The sequence below is a fragment of the Heterodontus francisci genome, chromosome 1, assembly GCF_036365525.1.
Source record: "Heterodontus francisci isolate sHetFra1 chromosome 1, sHetFra1.hap1, whole genome shotgun sequence".
In the NCBI taxonomy this organism is placed as follows: domain Eukaryota; kingdom Metazoa; phylum Chordata; class Chondrichthyes; order Heterodontiformes; family Heterodontidae; genus Heterodontus; species Heterodontus francisci.
In genome coordinates, this window is record NC_090371.1 from 249,907,676 (window position 1) to 249,920,384 (window position 12,709).

Here is a 12,709-nt window from a genome sequence, read left to right on the forward strand (position 1 = left end):
GCGACAATGGCCCTTCACTTCTTGCTGGCGGCACAAGGGTGGGGGGGGTTCTGTGCAGCTCATCCAACTCTTCCTTTGTTGCATCCGCTCCATTTGCCGGTCACAGAATCTCCAGGGTCCTGGTGGCAATCCAACAACTCATCTCCTCCCTCTCCTTCTGAATCATGACCCCACTAAGGATAAAGCCCAACGGCTAGTAAATATAGAACTTGAGTGAGACCTGGCAGTTGTCCTTCCAGGACAAAAGGGGGGAAGTATGGAACCTGAGGTGAGCCATCCTTGGACTGGGGGTGTGAGTTTGCTTGGTCAGTATGTTTCTCACGCAAACTGCTCCTTAGGAATATGCCATGTCTGGCTGATGAGATAAGAAGAGTGTTGTTGAAGCCTGATGTCTCTTTCTGTTGTTGCGCTGTACCAGCTGCAAAGCCAATGGTGAGATAGATATGTAAACGAAGGATTGAAAATTACTGTATCTTATTCGTTTAGAGCAAGAATTAAATTGTAATATTATTGGTGCTTTCGAATGCAAATTAAGGATTGAAATATTGTTATAAAATTATTGGTTGCAGAATAGTATAATTGCCACTGTTTGACTGTAATTCTTTAGAACATCGCACTGAGTCTCAATGTGAGCTCTACTGTGTTTGTTCTCCTTGTGCACAAGTTAATAAAGTAGTTTGCGAGTACTCATCCGAGGAAGTTTGATTTATTTTGCTCGAGTTTCTTCAACACTTGGCACAGGGCTTTGCGCGAACTTGAAGCCCATCTTTTTCAGCGTACAAGTGTTAGCCAACTCCATTAGCACACTTGAGGACCCAACCATGATGTAGCGTTTGATGGCCGATGCCTCAGCTTCCATTGCAGCACAAGCAGAGGCCACCCAATGTCTGGGTGCTGCATTGGAAGCTCAGACTGAAGTCATGCAGCTCAGCATGCTGTCATGGAAGCTCAGAATGCTTTCCTGTAAGCTAAGCCTGCCGACAGGCAAGCTCAGACTGCTGCCATTATGGTTGCAGATACCAGTGCCCAAAGGGGCCTGCAGGGTGTCACAGCAGTCCACAATCTGTCCTCCAGCAGATTATTAGGATTGCTGAGGCACTACCCACAGGATTAGCAGTGACTCCATGGAGCATGAACCTTCTGTCCTCTCTCAGCCTGGCAGTATTCATCCTCCCACCACTGCCACTCCACCTGTGTCCTTGCTGTTGCCAATCTGCCAGCCAGCCAGCCTAGACTGCTGCTGCCCATGCCAAGATGATGCAGTCTGAAGCTGGAACTTGTAGAGCCAAAGCTACTGATGTCATCCTGCAAGGCCATCTGCAATCCCCCACACTGAAAGTCAGCAGCCTTCCATGAGCTATGCTGCAGCCACTGGGGTAGCACTGCATAGGGGCAGTCAGACAGGCAAAGGCACACAGAAGACAGGCAATGAGGGAATGCACCTGGGTGACTAGTTGACCTTTTGTATGCAATATTGGATGGTTTGATGTGTAAATTTGGTTTGGAATGTTTGTTTTGTGGTGGTTTTATTTCTGTAATTGCCAAGCAGGCACTGTGATGGTCAGTAACATGGGGAAGGTAAGATGTGGGGGACTGTTGGTGAATGGGAAATTGGGACTGTGGTTACAGGTATTTCCCTTGGATGATCACAGACAGCCCGTCCTGAAAGCGGATGTATTGGTTGCCTCCTCCATTCCTCTTCCTCCTCCTTCTCCTCTCAGCTGGTCACCATATAGCTGGTGACAGGTAGCTGGTGGCAAGACCTGTGCCCTCATAATGCGAGGTTGTGCAGCATGTGGCAGACCACCACAAATCTTGACACGTGTTCTGCTGAGTATTGCAGAGCTCCTCCAGAATGGTCCAGGTAGTCCAAGTGTTGTTTCAGCATCCCAGTTGTCTGTTCTACTATATTTTATGTGGCAACATGGCTTTCATTGTATGCATGCAGTCCACCTGTGCATAGGTTATGCATCAGTGCCATAAACTAAAAATAACCCTCGTCGCTGAGTAATCACCCTCTGGTTTGGCATGGTGGCTCTAATGCAGATGGCATAGTGGAATGCCACAGAATGAAGGTATCGTGACTGCTGCAGGATACCAGGCATTGACCTGCATATGGTCACACACCACGCCAATTGGACATTGAGGGAGTGGAATCCCTTTTGGTTGCGGTACATTTCAGAGTTAACATGCGGGCAGTCAGTGGCACCCTGTACCATGGGGAAGCTTGCAAACCTTGCAAAGTCATATACTCGTTCTGCCTGTTTCTCTAGCAAGAGGGAATGAGATCTAATCAGCTTTCTTGGAATATAAAGCCTCAATGACCTCCCTTATGTAACAGTGGACGGCAAACTGGGGATGTTGCAAATATTGCCAGCTCCAGCCTGGAAGGAGCCTGACCCATAAAAGTTCACAGCCACAGTCACTTTCACAGCCACTGGTAATGCCATCTCCACCATGCTGTGAGGTTTCAGTTCTGGCTGCAGCATGATCCTCAGTGAGGATCATGTTACACCAATGTGTTTTATTGAATGATAATTTTCTTCGGTCCACTGACTGGACATCTGACTTTATATTTTTTGAAGAAATTTGAAAATAACATTTAAAAAAGGATGACTGCTGGCAGCTTAAGATGATCATCTAGTTTGCAACACTATCCTACATTGCAAAGGACTCTGAGGAGGGAGATGAAATGACTGCATTTCCCAGCAAGGACCAAGACCCAGGAAGTTTAAAGGAACTACCTGTTCTTTCAGCAAGCAGAGAAATACTGATAATTGCTATGTTTGAATCACTGAATGACTGTCATATGACAAGCCCCTCCCCATCTGTGGTTTTATGCTGGTATTATCTCTGTAGGAGAGGAGAAGCAACAGGACTCTGACATGAGCAGACCTAAGTGGGGGTCCCCCACTCTCTCTCCATTCGAGCTAGAAAGCTTTCAGATCCTACTTGTTGACTGACCACTTTTGCATACTCTGGCGACAGTCAGAAACCCCGTTGGGGGAAATTATCGGCATTGCTACCTCCGAGGGACCCACCGAACCCGTTATCTACCTCTGAAAACTAAAAGTCTCAGGACCACCAAATTCAGCTGGAAGTCAGCCAAATCACCAAACCCCACAGACTGTATACCCTTTTGTTTTATGGACTCTGACTCAACCAATCTATCTACCTTTCCCCCACTCTGTAAACTATTTGTGTGTGTGTAAACTTCTAATGTTTGTGTGAGAGTGAAAGTTGGTGCATTGTTTATTAATTTGGTTTAGATACAATAAAGTTAACCTCTTTCTTTGTTAACTCAAGAAAACCTGTCTGATTACTTATTGTTATGATCATAACAAGAACCAATCAAACACCTACTGAATTGGTCACTTTTAAGAAAGAATTAAATCCATTGTGATCAAACAGGGAGGGTAAAGAGGGAAGCTCTTCGATCCCTTCTCATTTGACCATAACAATAGCTATAGTGAAGCACAGATGTCTGATACACTCGCTGAGGTTCAGGTAGGAACACCCTGGGTGTATATGGCCTCCTGCTGAGAGCCCTTCTCCCATCCTCCTCCTCCCTATTCTGGCAGCTTGTCCGGCTCTGCATTCCCTCTGCTCATTCTCCCAGTCATCCAGTATTCCAAGCAGAATGTCTGCTACTGCACTCATGTCTGGGAGTAGGTGGTTTGTGCAGACGCCTTGAAGTCAGGACAAAGTCCTTCAACATTTCCCAAACCACACCTTGTGGACTTTAGTAACTTTAAAGAACTCTAGAAACTAGAAAACACTTCTACAATCACAGCAACAGCCAGTAGAAATCAATGAGCAACTATCCTGAAAGGACTCAATCATCCCTTTACATTGCACTGCTGGGGTGTCCCTCCTGCTGCTGAACGTGTGTTCAGTTGTGCGTGTTTAACTGATGGCGTTAGCTGGAGCATTGAGCTCCATCATTGCAGGACTGCCGTTAAATCCATATTATGAACTGATTGAGGTACAATCTGCCTACTTTGTAGACTTTTGGTGGATGATCCCTGCACGCATGCTAATGCCCTCCTCAAACAGACAATTGGTATGACTCTCAGCAGAGGTGTGTGCATCCGCGGCAGACTCCATTTTAGTGCCAAATCGACACTTGTAGCACTGAGAACCTAGACTCTAAGGAGCCTAATCTTGGGCCCAAAGACTCTTCAGTTGAAATGTTACTGTCTGTGATACAGCAAAAGATGACCCAACTATTAAGGAAGGAGCACCATGGTGGAATGATCTGGACTCAGGTCTGGACAGTGAGTGCTAATTCCAGCATCCCACTGCACGTCCATTTAATACCAGAGGTTCACTGAACTTTCCAAGACTAGGAAGGTAACAGGACGCAGTGCACTGTAGTAAACGTGTTTCACAGTTAATATCCTTCACATCTGTCACTTTCCTGAAAGTATTCCTTTACTTATAGCTGACAACATAGGAAATTAGTGGAAAATTCATCCAATAGTTATTTCATTGTCAGCACCTGTGGCTGTTGCCATTAAGCATACCTTCCGAAACTTAGGTTGCATTCTATTTGATTGGATAGACAGTACCATCATCTCTATTTTTTTCTCACAGAGAAGTGGACCACAACCAGAAATAAATAATTCTACCTCAATTCCTTCCTGCTGCTATACATTAGTCGTGGAGAATAGCTCAAGCAAGCAACTGAGTTGATTTTGCTGCCAGAAGGGAACCATAATGGCAAGACTCATTTGGCAGTGGATTCAAATCTTAATCAGCTCAAGGTCTCCTTTATGAGCTGTATTCACATCTGTCTGATAGCTGGTACAACTCAGTAATTGTTCCATGAGCAAAGCGCAGCCTTCTCATTGCTGAAGAGTCACAGTGAGATAGCTCTTCCTGCATCTGCAGGTAGGGAGGCGTGTTTAATGGCAGGAGCCAGAGGTTGTGAAGCCTGCCACCCTCTGGTCATCCTCCTGAACCTACTTCCTCTTCCACCTCAAAGCAGAGGAACAGGGCAGGTCAAATAATGATTCCATTGGTTCTCTGATTCCATTGGTTCTCGAGGCCCACTCTACAAGCTGAAAGTAAAAAAAAAAGTTAAAATACTAAGAGAAAGTTTTTTACATATACCTTTAACATACTTAAGGAACCTTCATAAAACTTAAAGTACCATTAAAAAACTTGTTCAAAAAATTAAAAGAAAATTGCAAAAGACTCTTTGAAAACCTGAAAAATAAAAATCTGTGGTAAACTTGAAGAAAGTCCATTTAGGTTACTCCAGATCCCTTATGGCCTTCAACAGTGGAGCCCTCTGCCAGCAGGTCCACAGCACCTCTTCCCCAGAGCCATTCCTTTGTGCCACTGGAGGGTAAATGATGAAAGTCTGGTCCTGCATGAAACCTGTCCTGCCACCACCATTCACGCACGCACAGAGTAAGAATTCAGTGGCCAAATATGTCTCCCCTCAGCAGGGACAGAGGATGTTTTTGCTGGGATGGTTGTAGATTAGACCTCCCCACCCCCACCAACTTTTTTTATGTTGACCACCTTAGTTGCACCCGAAAATGAGTGGCCAAATGGAGAAAAATTCAGACTCACATATAAAATACCCACTGTCCTTCAAACAACCAATAATTTTGTTAGCATCGAGGTTCACAATACTGCATTGAGGCTCATCTGCCTACATTCTCACAGACAGCCGGACTCTATTTTGAGGTGTGGTCAATAGGAGACAGCTTCCATCTTAAGTTCAGAATTTCAGAATTGAAAAGTATAAAATAAATACTTTGAGGGTAATTGTGGCATTATGTGATGCTTTAAAATGGGTGACAGTGAATCGGCAGCCTATTTTGCATCTCTCCCGCTTTTGGAAATAAAAATCTGGAGAGATGTGAAATGTCTGCTGATTCGCTACCGCCCATTTTACATTATTGCACAAAATTACCCCCATTTTCCCTCATTTCTCCCAGCATAAAAAACTTTACTTTCAGCACATTTGGAACAGTCTGCCCAGGGAAACAGTGGTAACAGATAGTGTTGGCACATTCAGTATGCACCAGCAACTTCAGCACTCTCCTGGCACATTTTGAGGACACACTGAGAGCGGCATGCACAGGTGTACACAACACCTAGTGTAATAGTCTCATCAGTGCTTCTATTGCACATCAGCCCCCATCTGGAAAGTATGGGTGGCACAGTGGCGCAGTGGTTAGCACCGCAGCTTCACAGCTCCAGGGAACCGGGTTCAAATCTGGGTACTGCCTGTGCGGAGTTTGCAAGTTCTCCCTGTGACCGCGTGGGTTTTCGCCGGGTGCTCCGGTTTCCTCCCACAGCCAAAGACTTGCAGATGATAGGTAAATTGGTCATTGTAAATTGCCCCTAGTGTAGGTAGGTGGTAGGGAATATGGAATTACTGTAGAGTTAGTATAAATGGGTGGTTGTTGGTCGGCACAGACTCGGTGGACTGAAGGGCCTGTTTCTAAATAAAATAAATAAGTCCTGACTGTATTTGCATATTTACCATTAATTGCTGTTTATTAAGCATAAAAAATGAATACCAGGTGAATGTGTTGGTGTGCTGCACCTGTTTACTCCCAGGAACAATTTTTGAAGTGTGGGTGAAAGTTTATTTTATTAGTGCTAATGAACACAATTATTACACTATAGCATAAAATTAGTATATGTACTAGCTTTAATTCGCAGAACCAAGTATGCTCCCAAAGATTTGGTCCTAAAATCCAGCCTCAATTATATATCCCAAAAACTTTACCATTGTTCTTCCTGGGATTACACTGTCTATGCAAAAATGATAGGGAAGAGGAAAAAAAGTGCTGGAAATCGGGAACAAAAGTCGAAAATGACAGGGATACACACAGTGGGTCAATCAGCATCTGAAAAGATAAAGTTTTGTGCACCCACTCTTTGTCAGAACTGGAAACGGAAAAATAAGCAAGCTCGGTTAGAGATGACGGTGATGAGTTTCACAGTCATAATCTGGCTCCAGGAATGGGGAGTGTATAGGCTGGATGGACCAGTAGATCTTTTTCTGTCCATCATAAGAGGTGATAAGGGAAAGAGGTGAAAAAACGATGAATAATTTACCCAGATGATCTCAATGGAGCAATGAAAAGTATTATAAAGACAAAAAGGAAGTTAAAAAAGCTCCAAAATGGAAGGGAATGAAGTGGAAATTGGGGGGGAGAAACAGGCACGGAAATGGGGAAGACAGTTAAGTTGCCAAAGTCAGTGTTCATGCTGGAGGGTTGTTGTTTTGAGGGAACCCCTTTTATTCAATGAGTGATACCTCCTGTTGTTTTTCTCCTATTAAAATGTGCTTTGATCTTTCTTGTCGACATACAAATTGTTCTGTTATAAATAAATGAAATACTTCATTCACTAAAACTTTAAAGTATTAATAGTTTCCATAGCAGCGATTGAATATTGTTGGCATATTTTCAACAGCTGTTTTTATTTTATTTTAAAATACAACATTTTTGTGTCTTATTTCATGAGCTAGCATGGTATAGGTTGCCAGATATTTAATTTTTTTAGATGGTTCTTTTCTCTTTGGGGCTATAGTGTTGTCATTGGAGTAGGCCTCTGGGAGGTGATTAGGGTATAAATACAATATTAATGTTTTAGTTCCAGAATTTTCTGTTATATGTAAAAGTTTTAAACCTATAGTAATTGCAGACATAAATAAACCCCTCTAAAAATATGTAATGGCTGCGTCCAAACCTGTACCGCTCATGTTTCTTGGACGTATTGAGGAAGTAGCGTGGCAGCGCTGATTAATATGCAAATTATGTTCAAGGCCCTGACATCAGTTGACTTCTGTTTGAATATTTTATCAAGGTTCTAACCTATTTCCAGCAGGAATGATGGCTGTGTAAATTGAGCTCCAGGTATAAGACAAAATCAGTCCCATGATCTCAGGCCAGTTGGGGTCATGATCACTGTCACCCTTTTAAGCAGTTTTTTGATGATGCTGGTTTCAAGTCATCTGACAGGACTACCAGCAAAAGAAGGAACCAGGCCTGAGCATTATGATGGGAACTAAATAACTCACAAGTTTGAATATTAATGGTGGCATAGTTTCTAGCGACACTCACTGGTTTATACATAAGTGAAGCACCTCTCCCTATCATGGATCCTCGGTATATATTAGGTATTTTAAGTATAGGAAACCCTGTTGGTACTCTACTGTAAAGCTCAGGGTCACCAGCCCAGGAAATCTAAGACTGGTAATATTCTATAGCAAACAGAAAAAAGATTTAAATAATTTTTGTATAAATTTGACTGGAAAGTTTTTGTGACAGATATGTTTTATTGTTTTCCAGACTTTGACGGGTGTATCTCTTACTTAACATACAACGGAGAAACACTGCCCTTCACTGGACAGCACAGGGATGTTACAATATCAAAAAGCGATCCTTCTATTAAAATAGGATGTAGAGGTCCTAATGTATGTGCAAGTAACCCATGTTTGGGTGGACTAATGTGTGTGAACCAGTGGTATGCATACAATTGTGTCCCACCTGGAGAATGTGCTTCCAGTCCTTGTCAGAATGGAGGGAGCTGCGAGCCTCATCCAAAATCTGGATTTACCTGCACGTGTCCAGAACTCTACACTGGTAAAACATGTGAGACTGTGGTGGTGTGTGTCAGTGTTCAATGTCCCCAAGGAACTATTTGCAAAGCTGGAGTGGATAAAGGATACACCTGCAGTCCAAAGCCGCAAGAAGAGGACCTTTCTTTGCCACTCTGGGCTGTCCCTGCGATTGTTGGCAGCTGTGCCACATTCCTTGCTGTCATTGTTCTTAGTCTGATCGTCTGTAACCAGTGCAGAGGCAGAAAGGCAAAAGTACAAAAAGATGGGAAGACAAAGAAGAAGAAAGAAAAGAAGAAAAAAGGGAGTGAGAATGAAGGATTTGATGATCCAGATAACCTTCCTCCATATGATGAGGAACTGACTGTGAGAAAGCAGCCTGAGGGAGTTCCAAAACCTGATATAATTGAAAGGGAAAATCCCTACTTGATCTTTGATGAGACAGACATCCCACACGCAACAGATACATTGCCAAGTGGGCAACCCTGTATAGGGCCTGAAACAGAACTTGAGCATTATGACATAGAAAATGCCAGCAGTATTGCTCCTTCAGATGCAGACATTATACAGCATTATAAGCATTTTCGTAGTCACACCCCTAAGTTTTCCATACAAAGACACAGTCCACTGGGATTTGCTCGACAGTCTCCTCTCCCACTAGGAGCAAGCAGTTTAAGCTATCAGCCTTCGTATAGTCAAGGATTGAGAACAACACCACTGAGTCACAACACGTGCCAGAATCCTAACCCACTCTCTCGACATAGTCCCGCCCCATTTTCAAAGCCAGGAACTTTCTACCGAAATAGTCCAGCAAGAGATCTGCACCTCGCAAGGAGGGAAGGAAGCCCTATTGATATACATTCGGATGTTTGCCAGCCTGGCATCTTTAATTATGCTTCACGACTTGGAAGAAGAAGTAAAAGCCCCCAGACCATGACAGGTCATAGTCATGGCTCAAGGCCAGGCAGCCGCCTAAAACAGCCTATTGAGCAGATCCCGCTGGAGGCCACACCTCCAGTAGGATTGTCCATAGAGGAGGTTGAAAGACTCAATACCCCTCGCCCTAGGAACCCTAGTATCTGTAGTGCAGATCATGGACGATCATCCTCAGATGATGACTGTAGAAGACCTCTTTCCAGAGTGAGAAACCCAGCTGACGGTACCCCTGCCCCTGAATCATCTTCAGATAGTGACTCACATGAGTCTTTCACCTGCTCTGAGTTTGAATATGACAGGGACAAACCTGCAGTGTACACTTCACGAATGCCAAAACTGTCCCAAGTCAACGAATCTGATGCAGATGATGAAGACAATTATGGTGGCAAACTGAAGCCACGGAGATATCATGGTCGTAGGGCTGAAGGAAACCCTGCAGTCCTACAGGCAAGTCATGAAGACTATAAGACACCACCCAAGCTTGGACCACATGGAGCTGTAACAGGAGCCTTTAACTGGGACAGTCTATTAAATTGGGGCCCCGGTTTTGGGAATTATGTAGATGTTTTCAAAGATCTCGCATCACTTCCAGAAAATGCAACAACAGAGGCAAATGAAGAAGCATTGAACAATGTTGCACAAACTGCAGCTACTTCTAATGATGCAGAAGCAGAAGAATATGTATAGATATAATTTATATAGACTGTTAACTTTAATACATTAATATCTGCAATTCACTGTCAGTGAAAAGCTGTGTAATGGAACCCTCTCAAAATCATGTCCTGCTCTCGTCAACCATTGCCAGATGCTGTAATCCATAATTCCTGCTTATGAAGAATTTTGTCTTAAATGAACATTGTCTTTCAGGGTTCTATTGCATTTGCAGCAAATGAAGAACTATTGCATAAAAGCACATAAGGATCACAGTGATGTATGTGTTCCGCAGTTGCAGAATAATTTTCCTGACTTTCTTTTCAGAACTGAAAACATATGTGTTTGATCTATTTGAACACAGTGTGTTTATTATTCAGCCATTGGCACTAAAGCAGCACACAAGTTGGCCAGCAATTTAAACAGTTGTGCCAATGTTGGGAGAGTGCTTCAGAACAGCCCTGGTGTAGATTTCCTTCTCCCTTCCTCTCACCCTCCACTATAAGTTAGTGTGTTTTTTCAACAAGGGTGCAATTTATTCTGCCATAAGTAAATGTATCAGCACCCAATGGAACTATGTGAACTGTTCAGTCTAACATTGGAGAAAGACTCAGTTTATTATGTTATCATTAGAATGTATTGTTCTCACTTGCTTGAAAAGCAGTGTTACCCTTCATTGTTTGATATGGGGCCAATATGAGGGAAAACTGAAAATAAGAGATATCTGGCCTAGTCTGGCATAGAGCTAACCCTCGAAATTCTGGTGCAAACTTTAAATTTTTTTCTATGTCCTATTTCCAGGATTCTTACTTTTATACCATTTTAGTAACTTTTAAAAAAAAGACAGCTCTGTTTGTTACTGATGATATTTTCTGATGATGTTTAAAAAATTGATTTGTTCATGTTTCTTACTTTCAGGGAAGGTAAGATTGAGTACTTTTTTGCATTTGTTACTTATGTAACATCAGTATTTTTTTCATTTTTGATATAAGTGTAACATACTGTATCCTTTGTACACATAAATGCCAAATATAGAAATAAACTATTTATTTACAAAAGACTTTGTTATTCTTCCATAAAGATTTAGTCTAAGCACCTTTTTTAGCAAGGTGATGTATTGATTTTTAAATACTCTCCTTCAGTAACAGTTACCTGAGTTAAGTGAAATCTAGAGACTTGCATTTAGCATATTGCCCTTTCACCTCTGAGCTTCAACCTGCCAAATTGGAGCTGTACTAACTCTGTGTAATCTAAAGTGAAATCAATTTGGTTAATCTCAGTTTCTAGACAAAACTGCCCAGAATTTGACACTAATTGCCACTAATCTCGGAGTCTCAGTCAGAGAAGTCTCAAGGGTGGCTAATGTGGGAAATGGAAGTGTCACATTGATGCAGTAAGAGTACTTGTCTGAGGATGGACAAGGCCTTTGTTGAATCAGAAGGCACATTATTTAGCACCTAACCAGTGCTTTATCCAACCTAAGAATGTTTTATACTGATACTTGTTGAAATGGGTAAAAATTGTTAGATTTCCTGATTCAGCACAAAAGTTTGCAGATGATCATTTTAAATTTCATGTTTTTTCTTCTAAGAACCAGCTGTCAACCCATACAGAATTCCCTTTTCACTAGCCAGAGAGCCATGCAGAAATGGCAGTGTTACTCACAGACACAGCAGTCTGAGCAAGTTCCAGTTCAAACAGATATTTGTAGGATCAGTGCACCCGTGTAAGAGCATCAGGTAGAGGATGAATAGCAGAGAGTTGTTATTTATAAGTAATTATGCACCAGTTTTTATCCCATCCTAGTTGCCCTGAGAAGGTAGTGATGGGCCTTCTGTTTAAACCACTGAAGTCTATGAATCAGCGTTTCTACACAGATGGTGTTGTATTAGTGTTTTTTTTATTTTAGTGGAGTAAGAATTGCTCTTGTCACTGCAGCCTCAATTTTATGGCTCTGCACCAAATGACTGGGTTAAAATGAGAAGGATCCAGGGCGAAATGAGAGCTGGGAAAGTTAAAAATTTTTTGGAATTATATTCTTTTTGTTTCATTTTTCAATAAGGAACAGAATAGCCACTTTTGGATAGCTCCATTATCAAACTATCACTGAACGTATTCTTCAGACTTACAACCAGAAAAATATGACATGCAAAAGGCATATTAGCACCTTCTTCAAATCGGGGACTAATTCCTTGGCCACCCTTCAGTACCCTGCTGCCACGTAATTTCCTGCACCTGCCCTCATCTTCCACGCCATTCCTGTTGGGTTCAGGCAGAGGGTGGGCCTACTGATAATGAGGCCCAGGAGTCAAAATGGCCCAGGCATCATGTTGGCAAGTTGGGGTGACCCTGCTGCTTGTCCTGCCAGTCAAGCTGACCCTTGACCTCAAGTTAAAATCGGGGAGAGTTTTATGCTCTCCACCGCGTTGGGTTTGGAGGTGGGGAAAGCATATAATTGGGCAAGATGGTGGCATGGGGGAACCTGCCATTTCCCCACCTCCACCCGAATTAAGTCCGGGGCAGGAGGGC

General features: G+C 42.8%; 1 protein-coding gene across 1 annotated transcript in view; it reads left to right on the forward strand.

Annotated features, from left to right (window-relative positions):
* The window catches only part of fat4 (FAT atypical cadherin 4), a 458,079-nt gene extending 446,970 nt beyond the window's left edge, over positions 1 to 11,109 (forward strand). The window contains exon 18 of the mRNA XM_068042747.1: positions 8,325 to 11,109. Coding sequence (XP_067898848.1) covers positions 8,325 to 10,216 — 1,892 coding nt within the window. The 3' untranslated portion in view covers positions 10,217 to 11,109. The remainder of the gene's footprint in view (positions 1 to 8,324) is intronic.
* Positions 11,110 to 12,709: the final 1,600 nt, after the last annotated feature.